The sequence below is a fragment of the Diplotaxodon limnothrissa genome, linkage group LG23 (assembly GCF_057381915.1).
Source record: "Diplotaxodon limnothrissa isolate DT_005_m linkage group LG23, D_limnothrissa_male_GT1.1, whole genome shotgun sequence".
NCBI lineage: Eukaryota > Metazoa > Chordata > Actinopteri > Cichliformes > Cichlidae > Diplotaxodon > Diplotaxodon limnothrissa.
This window is the reverse complement of record NC_140617.1, coordinates 13,381,049-13,405,950: the sequence shown is the minus strand read 5'-3', so window position 1 is coordinate 13,405,950 and position 24,902 is coordinate 13,381,049. Positions and strand designations below refer to the sequence as shown.

At 43.4% G+C, this 24,902-nt stretch overlaps 1 protein-coding gene across 1 annotated transcript in view; it reads left to right on the top strand.

The window, feature by feature from the left end:
- The window catches only part of lpp (LIM domain containing preferred translocation partner in lipoma), a 189,574-nt gene extending 165,415 nt beyond the window's left edge, over nucleotides 1-24,159 (top strand). Inside the window, exons 10-12 of the mRNA XM_085347083.1 lie at nucleotides 10,238-10,416; nucleotides 13,741-13,861; nucleotides 18,847-24,159. Of these exons, the coding sequence (XP_085203209.1) occupies nucleotides 10,238-10,416; nucleotides 13,741-13,861; nucleotides 18,847-18,975 (429 nt within the window). The 3' untranslated portion in view covers nucleotides 18,976-24,159. The remainder of the gene's footprint in view (nucleotides 1-10,237; nucleotides 10,417-13,740; nucleotides 13,862-18,846) is intronic.
- The last annotated feature ends 743 nt before the right edge of the window (nucleotides 24,160-24,902 follow it).

Below are 24,902 nucleotides of genomic sequence, written 5' to 3'. Positions count from 1 at the left end.
TCAGCACCAGTAGTGTGCAATTAATATTGCACATTCAATGAATATTTAATTTTGAAAAATTATATTCGATTGTGGGAAACAAGAGGGGCAAAAATCAGCGACTGACAGTCTGCTTTAGTGCAAGGCCGGAGAAGGAATCACAGCTAGAAGATGATCCTGGTATCAAAGGTATAAAGGGGACCATTCGTGTGCTATCACTTGTTTTCAACAGCCGTCTATCCCACATCCTGATACGAGCCTTGAAAGTTTCCTCCAGTAAATTATCAGAAAACTGGTCAAACATCCCGGGTTCCTGTTTCTGTGCATTTCTTAACAGAGCTTAAATGAAGATAATTTTATTATAAAGTTAAGAGAGATCAGAGATGCTGGAAAAAAAATATTGACCGAAAGCAGGAACAAGACTTTGTGTGATTTCATTAAATATTCTATAATTATAGCAACAAAGAACATCAGCTGATTCTGAGGTTGTCCGGTGGGCAGAACTCGCTGATTTTTCTTTTCTTTCTTTTCTTCTCATGGAATCACCCAGGAATGATTTATAATTGTGAATGTGTGAATAGCAGGTGCTAATAAACAGACTGTGAGTGTGGCGGGACTAGAGATGAACTCGTGGCGACAAAAAAATCTGCTGAATTTTTCAGAAGAAGAACGAGCTCGAATACGCACGCTATAATCAAACAATCCAGGCAGTGGAGGGAAGTTGCTGAGGATGTCGGAGAACCCAGAGGCGACAGGCACGTTGCCAGCTGTATTGGGGCTTCTGGATGTCCTCTACAGCACATCATAGCAGACTCTCCCAGCTAACAAAGGGATATCCCCATGAAGTCCCCTAAGGCTGCTGCTGTCATTGAGAAAGGCGATGTAGGAAAACAATACATCCAATCACAGAAGATCATCTCTCCTCTCATATGTGATATAAACAGAACAACACAGGAGTTTGCAGCAGAGCCTCCGTGACAGTAATATGGCTCTAATTAGAAATGACTGCACACCACCCGCACACCACCCACACACCTGTCACTTCTCCGTGATGGATATCCAGGTAGTCAGATCCAGAGGCTTTCAGCCATCGTGGTGAGTTCAGGGCCCCTCGTCGCTGCGCGTCGTTGTGGCGCTGAAGCTCACCGCAGGAGAGGTCGGCAGGTGTGCTCCCACCCTGCTTCGACTTTTCATGTGAAGCTGGCGAACACACGGAGGCTTTCTGCTGACTTTGTCATCAAATATTCATGGCTGTCTGCATTAGCTTGCAGAGTTCTAATTGAGTTCTGTATATTCAGACGTGATTAACTCGGTCTAATTCCTCAAAGGAGCGAGCCAATTAGATAGCACTTGCATGAATAGGATTTCACATCTTGGTGTGTCTCCAGACTTGCCAAGACAATTATGCGCGTGTGTGTAATTGTGCCGTACAGTGGGTGTGAGCCAGCTAAATTCAAGCAGGTCATTATTTCTTATTACTGACCCGCACTACAGGAAATGCAGCCGTTCTATCCATTACAAGCAGGAAAATGAAAAGCGCGCGCGTTGTTATTAGAATGCACTGTTTAGACAAGAGAGCAAATCCATGTATCGGCACCCACTAAACCTTCCTCGTGCTTTTCGTCCAAGCACCCCCACCACCACCCCCCCCCCACCCCCCCCACCCCCAAGAGGCAAGCAGGAGAGAAAAATATCCGTGACCCAGTGCTGACCCACCACAATGTCACTCTAACTCATGCTATGAGAGAACTACTGCCGGGGTCTTTGTCAGTTTCTCTCTGTAACCAGAGCAGGAGACATTGCCCAAAGTCCAGAGGGGTCGCATTCTGCTGCGGAGCTGAATTTAAGGCGGAGAGGCAGACGAGCAGGCCGGCCACTTTGCCTGAGCCGGAGAGAGGGCCCCCACTGCCACCTTTTATTCTTTGAAGAAAGGCCTGAGCGAGGCATGAGCTGAGTGGTCGACCCTGTCCCTTCATGTTGGCTGTAGCTTGATGTTATCACGCAGCTAAAATAAGAAATCTGTGTGAACAAGTAAAGCCACGCAGCTGTGTGTACTAGCATGTATGAAAATTTAAATCCCATTGGACATGTGCTGTTTCATTAGTTTGCCTTGTTTTGAAGTGAAACCTGCACGGGCTGCTGGTGAGAAGGATCAAGGGGGGGCCGCTGCCGAGACCATCCAGCCGACCGGGTGTTTAAAAAGAAACAAAACAGGAAAGGAAGCTCTGGCGGGATGCCATCCCATTCCTGCACGTGCTGGTCATTTATAACCCGGTGTGAATTTATTACCCTGACAGACAGGCTGAGCAGAGCTGAGCACAGGAGACTCTGAGGAAACGAGGCCTTTCCAGGTCAGAGACACCGAAACCTCGGCCCACTCGTCCTGACTGACTGGCGTGCACACAGATGAGTGTCACAAACGCTCCGTCTGTGAATTATGCAGCTGATACTTTCGAGGTCACTGATCCTCTGAGTTAGCAAACCATCGCTTTCCACTGTATGACATGCTCACTCACACCCACACACAAACAAACAAAAAAACATGCACACCTCAGTCATCTGCATCCAGGCAGCGGAGAAGATACGAGTGGGTGATTTACATAACGCGCTTAGAAATGACAGGATTCTGTAAAGGAGTCAAGTGTCGTTAATATATCTTCATACGCTCACAACTGAGGACCTAATGTTTAGAAACTACACAGATCGACGGAGTCAGGATGCCAGTCCTGCTCACTGGAAAGCAATGACGGCTTCAAAAGGGAATTTAGGTTGAATGTCGAGGGCTGAGGGTGAGATTGTGTCAGGGGTCTCGGGTGAGAGGAGGCAGGGGTGCTGATCAATTGTTAACCTTCTCAGGATGAGGCACAGAGATGATCACAGTCACTGAACTCAAACAGCTGAAGGGAAACTTAATTTTAAACACAGACCTTTCCATCTCCGTGGCCTGAGCAGACCGCGTGTTAGGAGAGGGTGATGCTCCCACAGTCCCTCTGCAAAAACGTGGATTTAAATGAGCTCCCAGGCTCCCTCAACAACAACAGATTTCTGGCCTTTCTCCAAGCCGACCCCTCCGTGATTTGTTTTAAGAATATAAAAACACCTCGTATAAAACTCCACTCCCTTTGCTTTATGAAGTCACCCAGCGTAGCTCTGAAAACCTCGCCGTTACTGCTCATTTAACGCTCTTGCTTCCTTTTTTGTGATGAACAGAACCTTAGCAGGATCAGTGTCTGCGAACGCTAACACGGGGACGGGTTTGCCAAATCTCCAGTTTAAATATTCATTAAGAGAAGCTGATGCCAAGTCAGCTGTGAGGTAACTGCTTCTTCCTCGAGAAACTACTTCAAATAACCGCGTGCATACACAGATACCCACTACTGAGAGCTTTTTCAGCGTTGACCTTGGCAGTTGTAGTATGTGGAGTTGTAAGCAACCGCTGCGCTTAAGAGGAACTATTTGTTAATAAATGGATGTAAGGCGTCATCTCTTTTTCTCAGTCAGTTGTTTGATCTTGGAAAGAACATTGTGGATTTCTGATTTTCTCAGAGCAAAGCTCACAAACCAAAAGGTGTTGAGTTAGTCATGATAAAATTTCTTTTACGTTTCAGGGTTTTTTTGCCTAAAAATGACAAAAGTAGGGAATGGATTTCACAAATACTTCCCCTCTTTTCCCTTGTTTTGAACCGCCTAATAAAACTCTGGACTCTAATAACACATTTTAACTGGCTTAAAATTTAGATTTTACTCTCCTCATCGCACACATACCAGAGATGTCGTGGGATCTTCAGCTGCTATCTAGAGCTGCTTGGGGTTTGGTGTCTTTGCAGAGGACACTTGAGCATGTGGAGGAATCAGAAATCAAACTACCAGCATTGCAATTAGTGGACATCCTGCTCTACCATCTGAGCCTCGGATGCCTTTGCTGTCAGTGGAGGGAAGCTGAGTGCACTGGCTTCCTGAACCAATGAGGATTGCAGGTCACTGCACTCTGCCAAGAAGCTAATAAGCTGCTGGCTCTAGCTTCATGTGTAGAGGACCCTGGGAAAACCGCAGGGCTGTGAGGTGATTCTGACTGAGACACACTTTGGATAGTATCATAAAAAATATGCAGCTGTATAACTCTGGTTTTTTTCTATATACCAAATCCCCCAATATCAGAATCAAATTGATTTACCTCTTTTTTTTAAATTTCATTTTCTTAATTTATCAGTTTGTCTATTTGTTTCTACTGTCCTTTAAAAAAATGGTTGAAGAAGATGAATCAGCAGGTCGTCAGCTTGCCCCAAACACGGACCCGGGTTCCCGGTCGCGAGATCCTTGTTTGTCGGATGAGCCAAACCAGATTTTTTTTCTTAGATTCCACGTTTGCTTCCTCCTGTACATTTGCATTATCGTTTTCCTGCTTTTGTCCCACCCACATCCCAACCTTGCACGAGGCTTTTGTAGCGTCAGGAAAAAAATTAGGGAATATAAAACTTTTATGGTCGGAAGATTCAGTCTAATCCTTTTTGAAGGTGCCCTGTTAGCAGCTTGTAGCTGTCTGTGTTCTAACAGTTGTTTTGGGAAATGTTTTTGGGACTGCAGGGATTTTTTGTTGGTTTGTTGGTAAAAACCAAGAGACCAGTGGGAAGAGTTATCAGCACCATATCAAGTTTATTTAATACATCTGTGGTGTGAAGAGCAGTGTTCCCTCTATTTTTTCATGTGTCTGAGTGAACACACAAACTCCCTGAGCAGTCCCTTGAACCACTGTGAGCAACAGCAGACGTGTGCACTGTGGTCGCACCAGCATCGAATCCATCCAAGTTACATGTTTTATTAAAATAATCAAATTACAGCATTTACATTTATGTTAGACTACTTTTAATTAACTGCTTTAGCCCACTTACAATGAAAATTTAAAAAAAAATCTTGTTCATGACCTGTGAAGCATGTTAACACTATTGGAAGTAAAAATAACTTGAACTCCAATTTTGAAAACACAACTTTTTTTTTTTTTTTTTTTTTTTTTTTTTTATATAAAGCTCTGTGGTCTGTGGTCTGGGAGAGAGTCTGTAACTCTCTGTCTGCAAAATACAGTAAATAATGACCAATGTTGGGCAATTAATTATATAGTTACTTCTTCAAAAAAGTAACTGAGTTATGCAAACAAGAAAGTTTTTTGCAGCTGTTTACCTAAAAATGCAGCCAAGGCGTTTTTTAAATAAACATTTCAAACTATTTACAGAACAATCAGCTGTTCTGCATCAAATTTGATGCAACACAAATTGTTTGTGCCACTCCGAAAAATCATTTCTGTCCACTATGAGATAAAGGAGAACAACAGCCTGATACCTGCAGGCCTGACAGCAGGAGATGTATCACTCCTGTAACACCTGTAACATTCAGCAGTCGCCTCATTGTTCTGACACACACAACAAAACTACACTACACACTAACTACACAAGATTTGCGCTAAATGTCTCAAATCTCTCACATCTCAAAACACCGCCGTCACTCCTAAAACTTGACCCCGTTTCTTAACAACTAGATGCCACGTTACCATATCATTTTTTGATTGGTCGCCATGGTACATTTTTCGACCAATAGGAAAGGGTTTTTTTGGTTTTTGAGTGTTTCGAGCCGTCTTTACTGTTTCTTCCTGCAGTAAATATAAACAACGATAGTATTCAGGAAGAAAACCAAACATAGCAGATATTTTTTTATCATAACTCTGGTTTTACGTGGCCTATCAACACAATTTAAAAACTGGTATAAAGTCCACACTTTTTCCGTCAATTGTTCCGTCTGTCCTGCTCACGTCTCCAATGGTTGTACACGTTGTCATTAACGTGGCTTCACTCCACATCAGCCACGCAACTTTGCTAGCTAAAACACCGGTATCAGCACATACGGATGCTGTCATAGCCTGTCAACGTCGTTAATTAGCTGCGTATATACGAATGTGAATCGCATTATTGGCTGGACTATGGGATAAGGTGGCATAATAATCGTCCATACGGGAGCAGCCAGTCACTTACTAACACTGCCAAACAGAATTGTATTTGTAGAAATTTGTAAAATGTATAAAGTATTAATTTAAATTTCAATTCAGGTTAGTTTTTTTTTTCTGTGCGCAACGCAGATTTTCTGTGCGCAGAGACCGTGCCAGCAGTGCGCAATTGCGCACGTACGCAGCTTAGAGGGAACATTGGTGAAGAGTAAGTGGAGCGTTGTGTTTTACCACAGAGTTGAGTCTGTAATGCACCCATGGTGCTCAGCTGTCAGTCTTTGAGTTTGTTCTCCATCCCAAAGTGTCAAATACTGGCACGCTGTCAAAGCTGGTATCATCTCACAGATACACATCAGGTGTCCTTTGATACTTGTGCTTTGACACAGTCGGCTGTGGCAGTGGTGACACAGGTCTCTCACTTCTAAATCACCATATGTGGAAGCTCAGAGAGGTCCCTTTAGATGCACTGGTTAAGTGTCACTTTTCAGCATGCAGGGTTAATGTTATGAGCAGTTGTAGTTGGACCCAAACAAGCATCTATTGCAAAGCCTAGCATAAACTTGGAAAGCCAACGAAAGCAAACTTCCAACCTCACCCCTTCAACTTCATTTTGAAGTTGGAGGGGTCTCTTGGCTCCTTTTGCTCATGTGTGAAAGAACTGAAGTCAAAGGTAACTTGGTGATATCTAGGATGATGTCAGCACCTAGCAAAACTGCAGTATTTAACATGAGATTTAACAGCATTGCAGTCCGTGCAGTCTAAATTAACATCATTTCCCCAAACCTCTGCCTCTGTTCTTGTGGTTTGCAGTGTTATGTTAGGCTGAATTGTGTTGGGAAATTTCCTTTTTTTTTTTTTTACATTCTTATTTTTTTTTCCATTCTACTTGACACAGGAGAAAATTCTTGTATACGTAAGTAACTGTTTCTAACAAAAGGCTTTCTTCTTTTCCCGCTTGATTGACTCATCTTAAGCAATAAAAGGGAGAGAAGCTGCTTGTCAAGGTTCATTAAGTCAGTGGACACCTTCCCTCGGGAGTTAGGAGGGTCAGTGATTTGACTCATAGTTCAACAACAAGTCATTAACTCTCATTCAGTCCATGAAGAGCGCTCAGATGCATGTTTCCTACAAGCTCTTGTTAGGTATCAGAGAGCTACCTTCAACAGAGTGCAGCGATGTCACACGGCGTGGCCGGGCGCCGACCGGCACATTCTGTGACACACATGCACACGGAATCAGATCATCTGTAAATTTGGCCCGCTCTGAGTTCAGCGTGCCAGGTCATAAATGGCGTGTAGCCTCACTGATCTCCAGCCTACCTCCTGTCAGCCCAAGTTGCGAAAGAGAGAGAAAGGAGAGGTGTAAAAATCTGTGTTGCTACGGTTGCAGAGACGATGAACACCTTCAGCTCAACAGTATGCCACATCACATTTCCAGCTGTTTAGCGTTTCATGTGCAAACACAGAAAACACGTCTTTGTTCCCGCATTCTTTTACCTTTAGCTGCTCTTTGCACTTAAATACAGAGACACATTAGTGTTCGCTGGATTCTGAGGAGAGAAGAGCCATGGAAGTTTTCAAGTTTTCAGTCTCGCTTACATTACAGAAATTAAATGGGGTTTTTTTTAGCTTTTTTATTTTCTCGTCAGTATTTTTACAAGTGCAGGCTAATTGATTAATTATCATCAAACCCTCCAGTATTTCTGAAAACTGAGCTGATTGTCACTTGATCCAGTAAAGCTGCAAATTACAAGTGGACTTGAAGCGGAAATTAGTGAAACATTTTCACTAGACAAAAGACTTAATATTAGAGTCCCAGACTTCATTGTGTGTATTTTTTTCTGGTGTGAGCATCTCTTTCTGTCGCCCAACTCTCATGTTCAGAGCGGATCACATGGGACCGCTTGACTCCGTTACGTGCTTTGTTCGCCATCGCAGTTCTCATCCTAACAGACAGCTGTGTCGAACGCCGTTTTGTTAGGCCGTTCCCAAACGGTGAGAAGCTGAGCCGGACTGTGCGAGCTCTCATTTGGTGTTGCCGGAGCACTTTATAGCAAAAGTAAAATGGCTTAAAATGAAAGAAAAATGGGGGTCGCGATTGACTTTAACACACTCTACTCAAACCTCGGTTCAGCAAGAGGCTGTCTGACCTAAATTTACTTTACCTCATCTGCCTAGACATTTGTTTAGCCTTCTGGGCAAACACTTAGAGAAATGTTTGAGGGAGAGAGGAGGAAAAAAAGAATACATATGCTTGAATACATCACATTTAGTCAAGGGAAAAGTAAAACCCGGACATCTGCAGACATATACAGCCCTCTAGTGGCAAACTACAAGGGACCTGAATGTCTGACAGGGAGGGCATGAAGTGATTTATGCAGAATTTCCTAAACCATCTGTGGAAGTCGTGCCCAACCGCAGACCATGAACATTCTCTGTGTTGACATCAGACCCGGTTTTCTGTAACAGACCTTAATAAACGTTACTTAATCCCAAATAACAGGAGTCACGAGTGAATGGGAAAAACAACAGCGGCTGAGCAGAATAAATGAATTGAGGTCATAGAATCTTACCATCAGAGAGAAATTTTGTCTTTTGAGTACTGTACTCATTACAATGGCCCGGAGGAACTGTGTGCTGTGAAATCATATGCTCTAGTTAAGCTAAACAAGGGCAAGGTATTCCCACATGAAGGGCAGATGAGAATAAGTAAGTAGAAATGCAGGCAGATGAGTAAGAGTTGAAGATGGTTTAGTGCTGTTTGGCCCTGGTATCTCAGTCAGATTCTCAGGTTGCAAATATATTCTCCCCCCTCTCTCGATCTCTACCTCTACCTCTCTCTGTCTGTGTGCGTGTGCGAGGCAAACCTCAAGGGCTCAGTGCAGCGAGCTCATTAAAGGCTTTATTCCACTTCCAGGATCGAGCGGGACTGCAATATGGACATTGTTTATACACAAACGTTGCCCTGGGAATAATGTTTATTTCTATTACCATCTTGGAGGGGTGTGGGTGTGGGGAGGGGGGGTACTGAGCATGTCTGCACTCATTGCTTTTCATGAAATAATGCCTCTCCAGGAGTGCCTTGAAGAAACGGCCATTTTTCAAACCACATTTCTCCAGCCTGCAGTCAAGCGTCAGCTGCCCTCCTCTCTTGCCCTCTCGCCCTCCGGTGGCACGCGATCGTGTTACGAGAGCCGTGTCAGGAGCAGTTTAACCGTGCACGTGAACTAATGAGCCTCATTCTGTAAAAGGCTTCTTCATTCATTTGCATACAGACTGAACGTCGGTGCATGTGCTGCACAGCCGGACGGGGGGGGGGTTCGAGTTTACCTCGGCCGAGCGGTCACAGAAGTGTCATTTTAAGCGGCAGAGCCCGGTGGGGCGACTGGGAGGCAGCCGATGACGCAGCGCAGTGTTGCTACACACCCCGAGCTGTGTTTGGAAACACTGAGGCAGCTTGCTACTACAGTGGGAGCCAATGGGAACAGCTGAACCGTGCACTCTTTAGCCCAGTCAAGCGCAAAACAGGGGGGAGGAGGAGAGGGAGGCGGCGAACAGAGAGACAACAGAGATCCAGGAAATGCCTGAGCGAGGAGCAGTGACGGCGGGGCCCATCAAGTCGCACGCAGCCGCATCGGGCCGCACATTGATCACTCTCACATGATATATCCATCCCCTTGTAATTGCATTGCTGTTTAGAGAGGCAGTCGTTATTTATGAAATATTGAAATAACAAATGGTGTCTCCCGGCAGATATTAAGAAGAGAGATGCCACAGATAAGTCAGAGGCAGGCAGCGGCCACGTCTCCCCGCGGGCCGCTTGCCCAGTCGCCTGGCTGCAGAAATCCTGCAGTCATCACAAAGTGGAAATATTTACTGCTCGCACTCTTGCATACGGGAGGATGGAGTGTGGGTGAGGGCAGCTGAAAAATGACTGTTTGTGTTTCGAGAGGAGTGCTAATCAGATTCCTTCAGCTTCGGAGGCATTTGAGGACAGCCGAGCTAAAGGTCCCTAGTGTGGATTTATAAGTTGCACAAGCACAAATGGGCACAGAGCCACCAGAAGTGCAACACTGGCGACAGGAAGTTTCTAATCACAGCCTACAAAAACTGGGAGAAAATGCAGGGTTTTCACATTTTCCATGCTGGTGAAATTTCGTAGCCAACTTGTTAACAAGGCCCACTGTAAATGAATCCTCTAAATCACTTCGGTCATCATCAGGTTTGTTGTGTAACCGTGTGGGTGTCTGTGTGTTTGTGTCTACAGAACACCCTTGAGACCTGCACCATCTGCAGTAAGCCCATTATGGAGCGCATCCTGCGAGCTACTGGGAAAGCCTACCACCCTCACTGCTTCACCTGCGTGGTGTGTCACCGCAGCCTGGACGGCATCCCTTTCACTGTGGACGCTTCCAACCACATCCACTGCATCGAGGATTTCCACAAGTATGTAAACAAGTCCCTTTTAGATTTGAAGCGTCACTCATCGCTATATTTGACGTGTACACACGAGGGAAGTTTGCTTTCACTTGTCATACTGTAACGCAGATAAGAGGTCGCACAAAGCTGGTTATAAGTTAACCCAGGGTTTTTCCTGTATGTGGCGTTAGCAGCAGCTGACCAATTACAATTATTCATAAGTGTAATGGGAGCAGAGTGGCTGATATTACAAGGGAAGATGAATGGGAAACGTATTAAGAGGTTAAGCATATAATACAGGCTGAAAGCAGCACAGCTGCTGCAGACAAAGCAGCAGACTGTGAGTTTGTGTGAAAGGAAAAACGCTGTAGAATAATATAGCATTAAACGCGTGTGCTTTAATCGCTTTGGTCAGGACAACTTTAAAAGATCTGCTATATTAATAAAGTCTGAGTTGTTGTTGTTGTTAGCCAGCAAGGCTAAATGCAGTGTCTACGGCGGATCTATGAATATCATTCGGACACAATAGAATCTGATGGATTATACTGTACTTGAGTATGTCATTAAATGAATGTTTTTTATATTTGTTCCTTCAGCTACGGCCTCCATGGTGTTGGAAACAGTTTCCAGCCAACAGAGACTAAAGCTCCATCTAAGAATCTATATTTCTCACTGATCCTCATCCAGCAATTTTGTGCGTGTTGACCTTTAATCTGGAACATAACCTGCTCCGGTTCACAGCATACAGTAGGTTACCATGGTGATTATACCTCTGAAAGAAGTGAACCACCTTCATAGTACAGGAAAGCCAGGATTAACCTTAAAGGTACCTGGATTAGACAATAGCTTCTGGACAGAAACATGAATCCACTGCAAATGTGCCGTAAACCTTCGTTCCCTCTAACGGCCAACAGGGGGCAACTCCTCTGGATGTAAAACAAAGTACGACTGTATAGACGATTGTGAGAAAATGACCCTTCGTCTCGCTTGATTTTTACCTCGGTGAACTTTTTTCCTAATTTTCCAAGTTTAATGTCTTCTTTAAAAAAGCATTATTTATATTTTTGTAAGTTACTTTCCTATTCTGAGTAAAAAATATATTAGAGCTCTGTGTATTTTAGGACCCGGCTATTTTATGCTCATTGATAATGCGGTGCCCTTTGCTACTGGGTCACTTTCATCCACCATCCTACATTTACCAGTGGGTGATGTAATCCTGGCTACATCCGTCTGCTGTACATGTACGTCAGGAGCTGGTACCAGGTTATCGTGGCCAACAAGGCAACTTAAATGTTTAATGCCAGGGGATGTAATAATCTGTGTCAGGTCAGCACTGACCTTTTGTACAGTCACGGTACAGTTCTTGCTTAAGAGGAGGAGTCATGGATTAGAAGCACTTGTGCTATTTACGGAAGCCAAGCGAGGGGCAGCCAATCAGACGAAAGTGGGCATCTAGCGAGCAGGACTTAAGAGACAAGAACTTAAAAATATGTTGTTGGGGTTTTTTTTTTAACATACGATGCACTGAGGGCTCCATCAGCATTTAACAAACAGAATCAATGTAGAAATGGATACTGATGTTGCTCTCTACCTGCTTGGTGTCCCCGTAAAGATTTCATGAAGTGATAATATATCAGTGTTGTGTTAACAGCTTGTTTAGCAACATACAACACAAGACATGCTGTTTTAAAATCCTTTACTAACTTTTGTAAATTCATGCATTTTTAAAGCTCCTCGTCAGAACGTTAGGGCTTCCTTTTTGGGAAACATTGCAAACAGTTTCACAAATCTAGTGAACTGGATATGTAGACATGAATTTAGTAGTACATTCCTGTCATTGGGTCACCCTCCACTCATTGCATAACTGCTAGCTTCCCAGAAATGTTCCTTCTTTACTCGGTGACCAGAAGGGAAACAGAAGTAAAACGCTGGCTCTTGGCATGAGTGTGCAGCTCTCGGTTTGGGAAGCCCAACGCAAGGCCCGTGTTTAATTTCACGTGACAAGCGTGGCCTCCACAGCGTGGCCCTTTGTGTCGAGGAATAGCCACGACGAGAATCTTTCTTTTTCTTTTCTTTTTTGGGCCGTGGTTCCACAAAGCCACCTAACCTCTTTACTTCCCGATTTACAGACAATGGGTGCACGTGTAGAACAGAAGAACTTTCGGTCATGTGACAGGACCTAGAATCTCACTGCACTTTTCATATCCTCATCAGTTCTATTGTTAGACAGACCTTCTTCCGCTAAAGGCATTTGCAAGTTCAAAGGTTTGTTCTGTAAAACTCACTGAGAGTGTCCGATAAGATTTCTCAGAATGCCCCCTCTATATTTAGTAAATGTAGTTTTCTAGATTTTGTCTACTCTTCATGTTTGAGTGATGAAATAGTTAACCTTCGAGTGACTTCAAATGTGGCAACATTTACGGGCATCAGCCCTAGTGTATATTTTTATGTTCACAGTTAAACCTTTCATAGTTTTTACAGAAATTGTGCCATTGGTATGATAAGTATGATAATGAAAGCTGTGTTTGGATTATAAATCTCAAAATATTTGAGTGTTTATGCACAAAATATTTGAAATATGACACACCCACAAACCAGATGAGTTGAGACTTGGTTTGAAACAGAAGGATGGATGTAATAAAGGATGAAGTTTATCTAAATAAATAGAACTTTACGGTATTTTTTATTTCAGTTTTGTATTAAAATGGTTGAAAACCACAGTTAATGTCATGAGAACGTTTTAGAATATCTTCCGTAAATATTGAAACAGGTTCAACAGTCTATGTGAAGAGCACCACAAAGATCACAACGATCGCAATGATTTAGCCTTTTGGTCGCTTTTTCCTCATTTCTTTGCCTCCCTAAACCGTGACTCGCACATGGAAGCACAAGGCCTGATGGCTGCACCGAAAGCCTGTAAACATTTGCCGATGTGCCCGGCTGTCAGATGATAATCACGGGTTCTTAGATTGAGGGGCTGCACAACGTGAAGTTTGGCGAATACTGGGAGAGCCGACGGTCAAGAAATCATTCGTTTATTTATTAAATCAAGAAAAATGTCAAAGCTTTTCTTAGTTTTAGCCTCTCAGAATGATTTGCTGCTTTTTCTCTGGGATTTCGTGTCACACAAAAGCAATTTAAACTTGAGTTTAGAGATGTCCTTGTTGTACACGTACAGACAGAATGATTAATAGATTAATTCGCTAATGAAAAGAGCCATTAGTTGCACCTCTGCTTGAACCGTGCAGTGAAACTCTGTAAGCTTTGTGCTAATGGCAAACAGTCAGTAAAGGTCACAATGTTGCAGATTGTTCTGAGCTTATTTCTGTTGTTCTTGGTTGTTTTTCACAGGAAGTTTGCTCCTCGCTGCTGTGTGTGCTCTGAGCCTATAATGCCGGCACCGGGCCAGGAGGAGACCGTTCGTATTGTGGCCCTGGACCGTGACTTCCATGTGCAGTGCTACCGCTGTGAGGTACGAGCTCTGTGTGTTTACCAATCCCGTGTGTGTGTGTGTGTGTGTGTGTGTGTGTGTGTCCTCTATAATTAGCAGTGATGGTTCTGAATAATGTTGCACGGCTCCAGGTGACAGTCATTACTGCATAAAGGTATAAGGCATAACGTACACACCGATCCCCCGAGTCACCTTTTCAGCGAGACGAGTGAATCATCCTTCTCTTACCTGCCTCGAAATAGCTTCCCGTCTCTCCTCTGCAAAGTTCACGGACTTACATAGAAACCAATCTGTCAGGCGCTGCTCGCCTGCTTGATAAGCGGCGCCGAGACGTTACGTGCCCGGCTAAAAGAGAAGTAACGTGTCACATTGTCAAAGAGCTGCACCAGCGTGAGCACATAGAGCGTTTGCCAGACATAAAGGTCAAAGCAAAGCAGAGCAGATTAGTTCAGCTGAAGGGGCTCAACAAGAGAAGAATTTTGTCACCAGGGAGCAATGAGTAGATGGAGTTCTGAGTGTGTGTGTGTGTGTCTGTGTGTGTGTGTCGGGGAGAGAAAGGAAGGTTGGGTGTAAGCCAGTGTCACAGACAATGGAAAAATAATGCCATAGCATTGTGTGTATCTGTACATTCTGTTTGTTTCTTGGCATGTAAAGAGCGCACACCTCACCACATCTTACCACAACACACAGAAACCAGCTGAAGGCTGCAGTCAGACAACAGAGCTGCACACTAACAGAGCAACATTTGGCATCCCCGGGTTCACGCCGCACGCTTACGGCCCGACTTGGATCGTAGGGAGTCCCTTTTGCATGTCGTGCACGGAATTTGAATGTTTATTCCCACCGAGCATTTAGCATACTTCACAAAATCCTGACACAAAAGCTTGCATGTTGTCCTCCTCGACAGTTTAGTTCTGTGAGCTCAACCAATAGGAGGGCAGTTGCTCAGCTGTGTACACCTGTAAACACGAGCGGAACAGAAGAGGAGTGAAGCTGGTGGTGCAACTCAGGACGAGCTGTGAAATGGCGCTGACAGATCGGTATCGCGCACACTGCTCCAGTTGCCATCGTCAGTTTACATTCTTTTCCTGGATGTCGGCGGTGCCTTCTGCTCAGTGACATCACGCGCATCGTGAAAGAGGTCAAGCGTGAATGACCGAGAAGCAATGTGTAGTTTGTCATGTCTCCAAGTCACAAAAAGGCACAGTTTCACAACTTTATGATTGCCTGATGTGACACAGGGACACACATCATGTGAGCCTGACAACACTGTGTGATAACCGCTGTAACAGAATGTAAAACGATGGTTAATTAAACCGAATAACTGAAAATGAATAGCAAAAATGAGATAATAATGTTGTGTACTGATTATTAGCTATGATATAACTTGTGTTTCAATCATAAATGCGTGCCATAAAAATTAGTTTATAATTAGACGTGTTATGTATTCCTTTTTTTAACTAGAGCATAATTTTTACAGTAGGCAGATAATGTTCACAGATGAAAAAAGAACTATAGATTAAAACTGAATAACAATAATTGTACCAATTATTAAGAGTGGTGTTACCTAATGTTGTAGCATAACAGGAATCTTCAACAGGCGATTTTCAAGTAAGCCTCACAGAGCAGAGCGAGCAGTAAGAACACAAACACAGTCATCTCTCAGGTATTTGTGAGCTTCATGATTAAGAGTGCGTCTGCTCCCAGACTGGATCAATCAGAGCGGAGCTCAGCAGTAACTCGGTGTTACTTTGCTTTGAAAAGGGCCAAACAAGAGCTTAGGCATATTGAAAAAGAACACGCGGAGTCTACAAAATCTCCAAGAATTAACAAGATGTGATACATGAATCAGCCAAGTGCTTCAAAAAGGAAACGATAATCAAAGAATCAACCACAAAAGTCTCTGTCAGGCTGCGCTGCTTTGAGCTAAAAAGGCTAACGCGCTCACAGTGACAAAGCAAACAGGCTTACCATTTTTTTCTGTCTCATTGCTAACTACCACTTCATAAGAATATATATGTCAATATGACATAAACTAAAGGCGCTAGAGTGGAATGTTTTCCTGTTTGATTCGTTTGAGGCGTTAAACTGCATGCTCAATAATCCTGGTAAGGAATTCTCAGAAAGTTGATTTTCTTCATCTGGATGCAACATTTCATCACTCATCAAAGTGACTTCTTCAGCCTTGTAAACATATTACCTTTCTTCAGAATCAGAATCAGAATCAGAAACTTTATTGTCATTGTCATGAGAACAACGAAATTAAGAATGGTCCCCGATCATTGCATCATCCCTAGCAATATCAAAATATAAATAAAACAATAAAATTCAATAAATAAAATAGATAGAATACTTAAAATACTAATAAGATATAACAGTAAAACATTCACATACATTCCCACACACATGCTTCAGACCGTGCATAGATTAACACAAGAGTGGCGTGATGGACATTTTTTTGTAGTATTCAGATGTGTTATTGCAGTTGGATAACAGCTGTGTTTGAGTCTATTAGTCCTTGCTCTGATTGCCCTGTACCGTCTGCCTGAGGGCAACAGTTCGAACAGGGAGTGGCCAGGATGTGAGGTGTCTTTTATGATGTTTTGGGCCTTTTTAAAACAGTGGGCGTTGTGTAGAACTTCCAGTGTGGGGAGAGGGCAGCCAGTGATCTTTTGGGCGGTGTTAATGATCCCTTGGAGTGCTTTCCTCTGAGCCCCTGTGCAGCTAGTGTACCAGATGCATATGCAGTAAGTTAGAACACTCTCAATGGTGGCTCTGTAGAAGGACACCAGCAGTCTCTGTGTGATGTTATTCCTCCTGAGAATTCTCAGGAAGTACAGTCTCTGTTGGGCCTTTTTCAGCAGCTCGGAGGTGTTCACACTCCAGGAAAGGTTCTCCTCTATATTGACTCCCAGGAAGCTGAAGCTTGCCACCCTTTCTACACAGTCCCCATTTATGAATAGTGGTTGGATCTCTGCCTTTTTCCTTCTGAAATCTATTATGAGTTCTTTGGTTTTTGAAGTGTTGAGGAGGAGGTTATTGGCCTTACACCATGACGTCAGCTGCTCCACCTCGTCTCTGTACGTAGACTCGTCTCCCTTGGAAATGAGCCCCACCACTGTGGTGTCATCTGCAAATTTCACAAAGATGTTGCTGTGGTGGCGAGGAGTGCAGTCGTGTGTGTAGAGAGAGTAGAGCAGTGGACTGAGCACACAGCCCTGGGGTGAGCCAGTGCTGAGACTCAGGGCTGAGGATGTGTGATGGCCAACTCTGACTCTCTGTCTACGGCCCGAGAGGAAGCTATTGATCCACATGCAGGTGCTGTATGGAAGCCCCAGGTCTTGTAGCTTGGCCACCAGTTTGTGTGGAAGGATGGTGTTAAAAGCTGAGCAGTAATCCACGAAGAGCATCCGCACATAGCTACCATGCTCTTCCAGGTGAGTTAATGCAGCATGGAGTGCTGTGGCTACAGCGTCTTCCGTGGATCGGTTTGCTCTGTAGGCAAACTGGTGTGGATCCAGGCTGCGGGGCAGGGCTGCTGTGATGTGTCTGCGGACCAGCTTCTCAAAGCATTTCATTACCACTGGGGTGAGTGCCACCGGTCTGTAGTCATTCAGGCCGGTGATGTGGGGCTTCTTAGGCAAGGGGACTATGGTGGAGGACTTCAGGCAGAGTGGGACAGTCGCCTGTGCGAGGGATTTGTTGAAAATCCTGGTGAAGATCCCAGCCAGCTGTCCTGCACAATCCCTCAATATTCGACCTGGCACACCATCAGGACCCGCCGCCTTCCTCGGGTTAACAGCCTGCAGCATGCGCCTCACCTCGTGCTCTTCCAGGGTGAGGGTGGTGCTGCTATGGGTGGCGTGTTGCTGCTGTGGCTCCAATACCTCCGGTACCCTGGTCTCAAAGCGGGCAAAGAAGATATTCAGCTCCTCTGCCAGCTCCAGGTCACCGTCCGCAGCTCCGAGATTGATCTTATAGTTGGTTAGGTGCTGGATGCCTTGCCACACCTGCCGGCTGGTATTACTCTTCAAATGGTCCTCGATCCTCCTCCTATAGTCCCCCTTTGCCTCTCTGATGCCGCTCTTATGAAGTCATGCAATTTGGTTACATGCTCCTTTCGTTGCCATCTTTTTAGTTTATCTAAAAAGATGTAAAATTCCATAAAAGCTGTTCGAATAAATTTGGATCTATTGAGCTTTTCCTAAATTTCCTACGCTCCATAAATCTCCATAAGTACTTATAATCCCTGTGAACCAAACACACACTCACTGTTGGGAATGTTGCATTACGTCATTGAGTGGGAATAACCCTAATATGGACGTCTCAGGCACGGAAGCTCCGCCCACAAGTTCAAGAGGGGCAGCCAATCAGAAAAAAGTGGTTTAAAGGGGAGCAGGCTAAAACTGCTTTTTTTTTCACACAAAATTGAGTTTTACTATGAATGAGGATTATTTCTTATTGTAAAAGCTTCAAAAATAAAAATATTTTCTCCACTCAAATCATTCTCACTGTAAGTAAAAACACAAGAGCACACTTTGCATTAATACCCGTGACAAAGAAAGGAGCCGGAACACAGAGAAATAGACAAATATCTGATGCTTCCACTCCTGAAAGAGACGAGCTGGAATACATTTATATTAGAATCTGTAAAAGAGGACACACATTTTGCAATCATACTTAGAAAAATTGTTCTGCTTGAAACACTTTTACAAGGGGGGAAAAAAAGTCTGAATTTAAATCCTTGAAAGATTGGGAGTTAAGCCCAACTGTGTCTGAGTACTAACCAGTTGTTTCCATTCAGACTCACCAACTGGCAGAGAACCGTAGCACAGGCTTTTCTGCAGAGAAGCTCCCGTAACGTGACACTGGCTGAGCTTTTAAATAGCAGTACATGTGTCGTTTAGAGCCTGAGTGCAGAGAGGAGGGTGAATGTGTCTGACCGGTGAGCGTGGATAATGACCCCGTTTGTGTTTGTGGACTAACGGACTATCTGTGTCCTGCAGGACTGCGGCTCCCTACTCTCGGAGGGGGATAACCAGGGCTGCTACCCGCTGGATGGACACGTGCTCTGCAAAAACTGTAACACCAGCCGCATCCAGGCCCTCACCGCCAAGGCCACCACTGACCTCTAAACAGCTAAACTGTGATAACCCGGCCCTCGCTCGCTCTTTTGGTTTCTTGCAAACATCCACAAAAGCCTGCATTCCTCATTTACATATATATGGCTCTATATAAATGTTCACCTTAAGTAACAAAACATACTGTGGCATCACATTCACACGCTCACATATAATTATTTACTCTGTACGATCACTGCAGAAGAGTTTTTCTTATTTAAAGTTTTCTTCCTGTAGCTTAACATAAAGAGAGGAAGACATGGGAAGCAACTGCTCTTCCTCAGTCTGAAGGTTTATAAAAAAAAGGATCTCTAAAGCTCACTGAAAGAGGGTTTAGTTATAATTATATTATATTGCATTATTTTATTGTAAAAATGCTAAGCTAGCTGGTTCATCATTTAACTCTAAGCCATAGAGCTTTTACGCATTTCCTACAATTTTTGCACTGCTACTTTAAATCTAAATCCGTCTCCAATATACATCACCACCCCTGTTATCCTCCTGTTATCGTATTTATCACCAGCACATATCTTTTAGCTAGGTTGCACGTGCATGCACGGGCCCATAATGTTCCTCTCCGACTTCTTTTTCTGATCTAAAACACGAGCAGGACGTGCAAAATGTTTAATATGTTTACTGTGCAGGTGAAGTTGTGGATGGATGTCAGTGTGCGCGTGTGTGACTGTAGCTTTAGCAGTATTTTTAGGAAAAACGTGTTTGTTTTTCTGCAGGACAAATCAGAGTACAGTACACAAAATGGGATGAAATTACCCAACGAAGGCTTTCAAAACAGCTCTGCATAACTCCAAAAAGCGAATCTAAACTGCCATGTTTGTATGTATTTCCACGTTATTTAGAGTAAACTGCTCTGTACTGCAGGAATGATAAACAGTTATTTCTGCTGTTGAGAACAAAAAAACCACACCTCCTTTTTAGCACAATATTTTCCTTTCAGCTGGATATTCTTTCATGCATATGGTTGATTATTTTCCATTTTGGCCTGAGCAGCACAATCATATAAACACAACCTTTGTGTTGAGTTTAATTCTTGTTTTTGTTTTTTTTCAGTGTATAATTGTGTAACTTGCCCCTTTTTAACGACCATAGACAAAAGCAGTGATTGTTCTTTAAGCAGTCTCACAGAAATAAAGAATATTCCATGCCTATGCAATTTTTAATGTTAATTGCATCGACACTTTATGAGAAATTTTATGATTTAAGGAAATATTTTACATGTACAGATGTGATCATAAGTGTCCTTATTGTAACCCTGTAATCAAACTGTGTGTCTCTGTGCGTCTCTGTGCTTTATGTCAGTGCTGATTGTTTCATTAACGCTCATCTTTTATATTTGCTGTTTGTTTCAAAGTTGATGGACAAAGAAGGGACCGTGAGAGTTTCCCAAAAATAACTGATTATGTTATTTGCTCGATCCAAGAGCGATGGACCAGAAGCTTTAGAGCTTAATCTGAGGGTTCATTCCGATGTTACAGCAGTACTAGGTGAGTTTAACGTACCTTGTGGAGTATGACTTTACTGTTTATCGCAAAAAACGACAATCAAAACACAATAAAGACGTCAGGCAAAGAAAACTGCTTCAAAAAAAGACCACAAAGAAGCACACAGTGTCTACACCGAGATACAGAGTGACACAAAACAACTGCAAAGACAAAGAAGACCACAGAGAGGCACACAATGATGGCACAGATATGCAAACATTCCAGCAAAATTATATAAGACAAGTATAAAGACTGTAAAGAGGAAAACAAAATGGCTTGGCTCCAAAGAAATTGAAAGTAAAAATTGTAAGTAACTACAAAGAAACTACATAAACCCTAAAAAAAATAGAAATGGTGAAAAAATGCCTTAAAAAAAACCAAGAGATAAACAAAAATTAAAAATGAAAAGAAAACTGTTTCCCCACCCAACCAAAAAACTGAAACATGCAACATGGTAAATGGCCTGTATTTATATAGCGCTTTACTAGTCCCTATGGACCCCAAAGTGCTTTACATATCCAGTCATCCACCCATTCACACACTGGTGATGGCAAGCTACATTGTAGCCACAGCCACCCTGGGGCGCACTGACAGAGGCGAGGCTGCCGGACACTGGCGCCACCAGGCCCTCTGACCACCACCAGTAGGCAACGGGTGAAGTGTCTTGCCCAAGGACACAACGACCGAGACTGTCCGAGCCGGGGCTCGAACCGGCAACCTTCTGATTACAAGGCGAATGCCCAACTCTTGAGCCACGATCGCCCCAACATGACAAAACTAGTAAAAAGAATTTTTTTTAAAAAGACATAAAACGACAACATGAAGTGAAAAATTTCCAACAAGAAGCAACAAAAAGACAAAAAAAAAAAGCTGTAACGAGATGTAGCGTGACGACAAAGTGACAGAAAACTGCTAAAAAGACGAGACGAGAAAAATCCAAGCAGATGCACATGACCACAAACACGTAAAATGACAACAGAGAAATCCAAAGCGCAGCTCTGCAGCCACAAAAACAGTGACGACCAGCTACAAGCTAGCAGAACATGAGGTTCATACGAACATTCAGCTGTTTTGTCAGAAGAACAAAAGTGAAACTTTATGTTGATTTGTTCTTAGAAAATCTCCACATGGTACTTTGAAACTACAAGTAACTACAAGTTGCAATGTTTTGCTAGTTTATTAGCTGGAGCTAACCGAGGCGCATTATTCCCGAGGCTCGATCAGAGAAGTTCATTCTAACTTTAAGAGAATTCGTCTCCTCTTTCCTGTTTTCCTTACACAACATTTAGTCCTGTTTATTGCCTCTGATCTCTATTTACTACATCAGATGTAATCAGTGCGTCCTGTTACAGCAGAGTTTCAACCAGGGTATCGCGTTGTAAAGACGACTGTGCTAATAAGGTGAACGAAGAATTCACCAAACCTTTACTGTTGCAGATTTTCTTTTTTTTTGCTTGTTTATTTGTTTGTTTTTTAACTTAAAAATTGACTAAGCTTTCTATTTGGAATTGAGCGGGGTATTTAAAGTTGAGAAGGTGGAAGCTGGTTAGGCAGTTTACATTTGGTACTAGCTCACATGCCTGCAGCAGGAACGGAGCGAGGGCTGGTTCTCTGAAAAGGTTAGGCAACATAAACTTCACGTCCTCAGGACATTTTCCATCAATATTTGGAGCGCATTGCTGTACGCAAAAGGTCCATCGGTCATATACAAACCCCCCCCCCCCCCCCAAAAATACAGTATTTTTACAGTTCAGTAAGCAGCGAGTGCACTGCTTCAACTAAAAACCTGTAATCTGTCCTAAAGATCTTTAAAAATGTCTCCACGGTGTCGCTGAACTGTTTAGAAGCAACGTCTACAGTCATCTTGAGTATCGCAGCTTAATTAGTTAGGCGGTGATTAAGAGAACTAAAGCTGGGACAGTCGGGTCTGTTCTTCTGTCTAGTAACTGGAGATTTATTCTCCTGTTTTTTTACTTCTAATACTTTGGGAAAATATACCACAATGAGACTACAGCTGGGATTCATGCTGCGTTAGCATGTCACTTTATCTGTGGCCCTTGTTTGGATAATCAGGCGTCAGTATTAAAGATGCACTGAGACTTTTACACGTGAAACAGCAGCTGACCTGCAGCTCGTCGGCAGTGGACGTGGCAGCTGTGCATTTCTCCCACGGCCTTCTGTTCTGAGTCAGGCTGCAGTTAGTTAAACATTTTAGTTTCAGCCTCTGTTTGCTGTACTTTACTGTAACAGCTGCTACTCCATTCATATTTTAGGAATATTTGAAAACAGAAAATACACATCTATAATAAAATTGGGCTGTGTAGAAAATATGATGCATGCCTCGACAGCGTTCAGTAAGTGGATGTTACAGACGTCAACAAATCCGCCAAAGCAAACTTCCCAACGTGACAGCAGTTCAGCGTAAAATCAGGAATTCTTTCAGATCTTCGGTGCATGTAGGGGTTGAAGTGACAGTAGATACCTTCCTGCCACTCCTTCCCTCGCACCGCTGTCACAAAGACTGGATTGCCCTCCATTTAAGAATCATCCACTGTCGCGAAGCTAATGAGTACGCAGGTTTGGGTTGGTGGTATTTCTACTTTGTAAGAATGCCGTCCGAGGTTCGCTCTCGCTCCCCCTCGTCGCCTTCTCTGCCTCCGTCGAACAGCGGAGCTCTTGTTTTGCCAGGAGGTTTCCAGAGTTATTCCAGCTGTGGCACAGACCACCGTGTCAGCTGCTCATGAAAATCCGCTGATGGCTACCAGGAAAACAAAATTACTGCCGCCCTGTTTTAATTTAGCGCTATCAAACTTTTGCTTTACCAGGAGATTTTGTAACCTCTGGCACACAGAAGGAACCAGTCTGCAGTGTTGGTGTTATTATTCTACAGACATCTACATTTTTCAATAAATCTTTACATCAAAATTTCTCTGTTGATGATCTAATGATGTCTTTAACACCTGATTAAGTAGCATAAGTGAAAGGTGCAGATAATCAACACCAGACTGTGCCGTTCCCGTCATTTCTTGGAGCATTTTAGCATCTTTGGGCTCGTTGTTTTGAGCTGAAGATGCTAAAATGCAGTACTTTCATGTTCTCAGCCAGCAGCGCGGTTTCTGTGAAGTAGCTTGGATAAAAACCATTTCACTTTTCCAACAAGTCACTCTGGGGCGTCTAGCTGCAAAATACCACAAGACTTCATTCAGGAAACCAAAACAGCTAAAAGGCAAATGAATGTTGGACTTCCATTTGCCTGGAATCTGACTCCAAACTGCACTGCACTCGTCCATCACTGTCGTTTGCTATTTTCCTCAACAGAAGAAGAAGCTGTATTATCTAGATAAGGCCTTTACATTAAAAGGATGTAATGCACTCACAAAGCAGTAAACAAATAATATGACTAGTTATGAATGATTTCAAGTTGGTTTATTAGCACATGTTTTCTGCTCAGCATACCCTGGTCTGGTCCATGTGCACAGGTAAATCTCTGCTGATGCGCTGAAGCTGTGTCAAACTCATGTATTGGTTATTTTTATGGTTGGTCTTTGAACATGTTACGCTTCCTTTCATTGGAGCACATATGATGCAAATCCTCTCATAAAGAAAACTGTTTCATAAGTGAATTTGTTCGCGTTGTCTGCCGTCATAGCCCCGCCTGTAAAGTGCCTTCGGCTGAGCAGTATTGAATCACCTTACTCTGACTGTGTATTTCATGTTTCCTCTTTCACCTCAAAGAACTTCACTTCTTTACCTGTTTTTTTTTTTTTTTTTTTACCAAAGTAAATGAAGACTATCCCCTTTGTAGATGTCTCCATCAGGTGCTTAAGGCTGCAGCCGCTCCCGAGTTTTAACTCACCTCGTATAGCCCGAGCCGCTATTTTGAGTAAAGCATCTGTTCTTGATCTTCTGAAGGGACTTGATGTAGTCTTTTTGTTTTTTTCTTTCTTCCTTCAATAAAAGCTTTGCAATAGCAACACGTCTCTGTGTCTTGCTTCCTTTTGTTGTGTTTTGTTTAATTATATGAAAAATCTTAAACCTCTATCTCTGATTCGGGCCCGTCCACCCCCTCCCCCGCCGCCGGTTAACACTTGGCCTTTCGGCTCCTGGTCCGGTGGATTGCCCAGGTAATGAGCTCGTTCTCTCTGTCTTCTCCTCGTGCCACCTGTTGGTGACTTCCTCTGCACTGTACCTGCAGATGAAAGAGATTTATCCCCAACAAGTAAAAGCCGTGACTACTTGAATCACTCTCTCTTCAGTAGCAGCTAATGCACCTGCTTACATGTCTCCCCAAACAGTCCTTAGCTGGAATCACCAGCCTAAAAGAAATCTTACATTTGCAACACTCTTTTGTGTATAACTGAGACTGTGGTTTAATTACACCAGCACTGTGTCACAGTCTCTCTCTTTTTTTTTTTTAGGGACACAATCAGCAAATGCACTCGA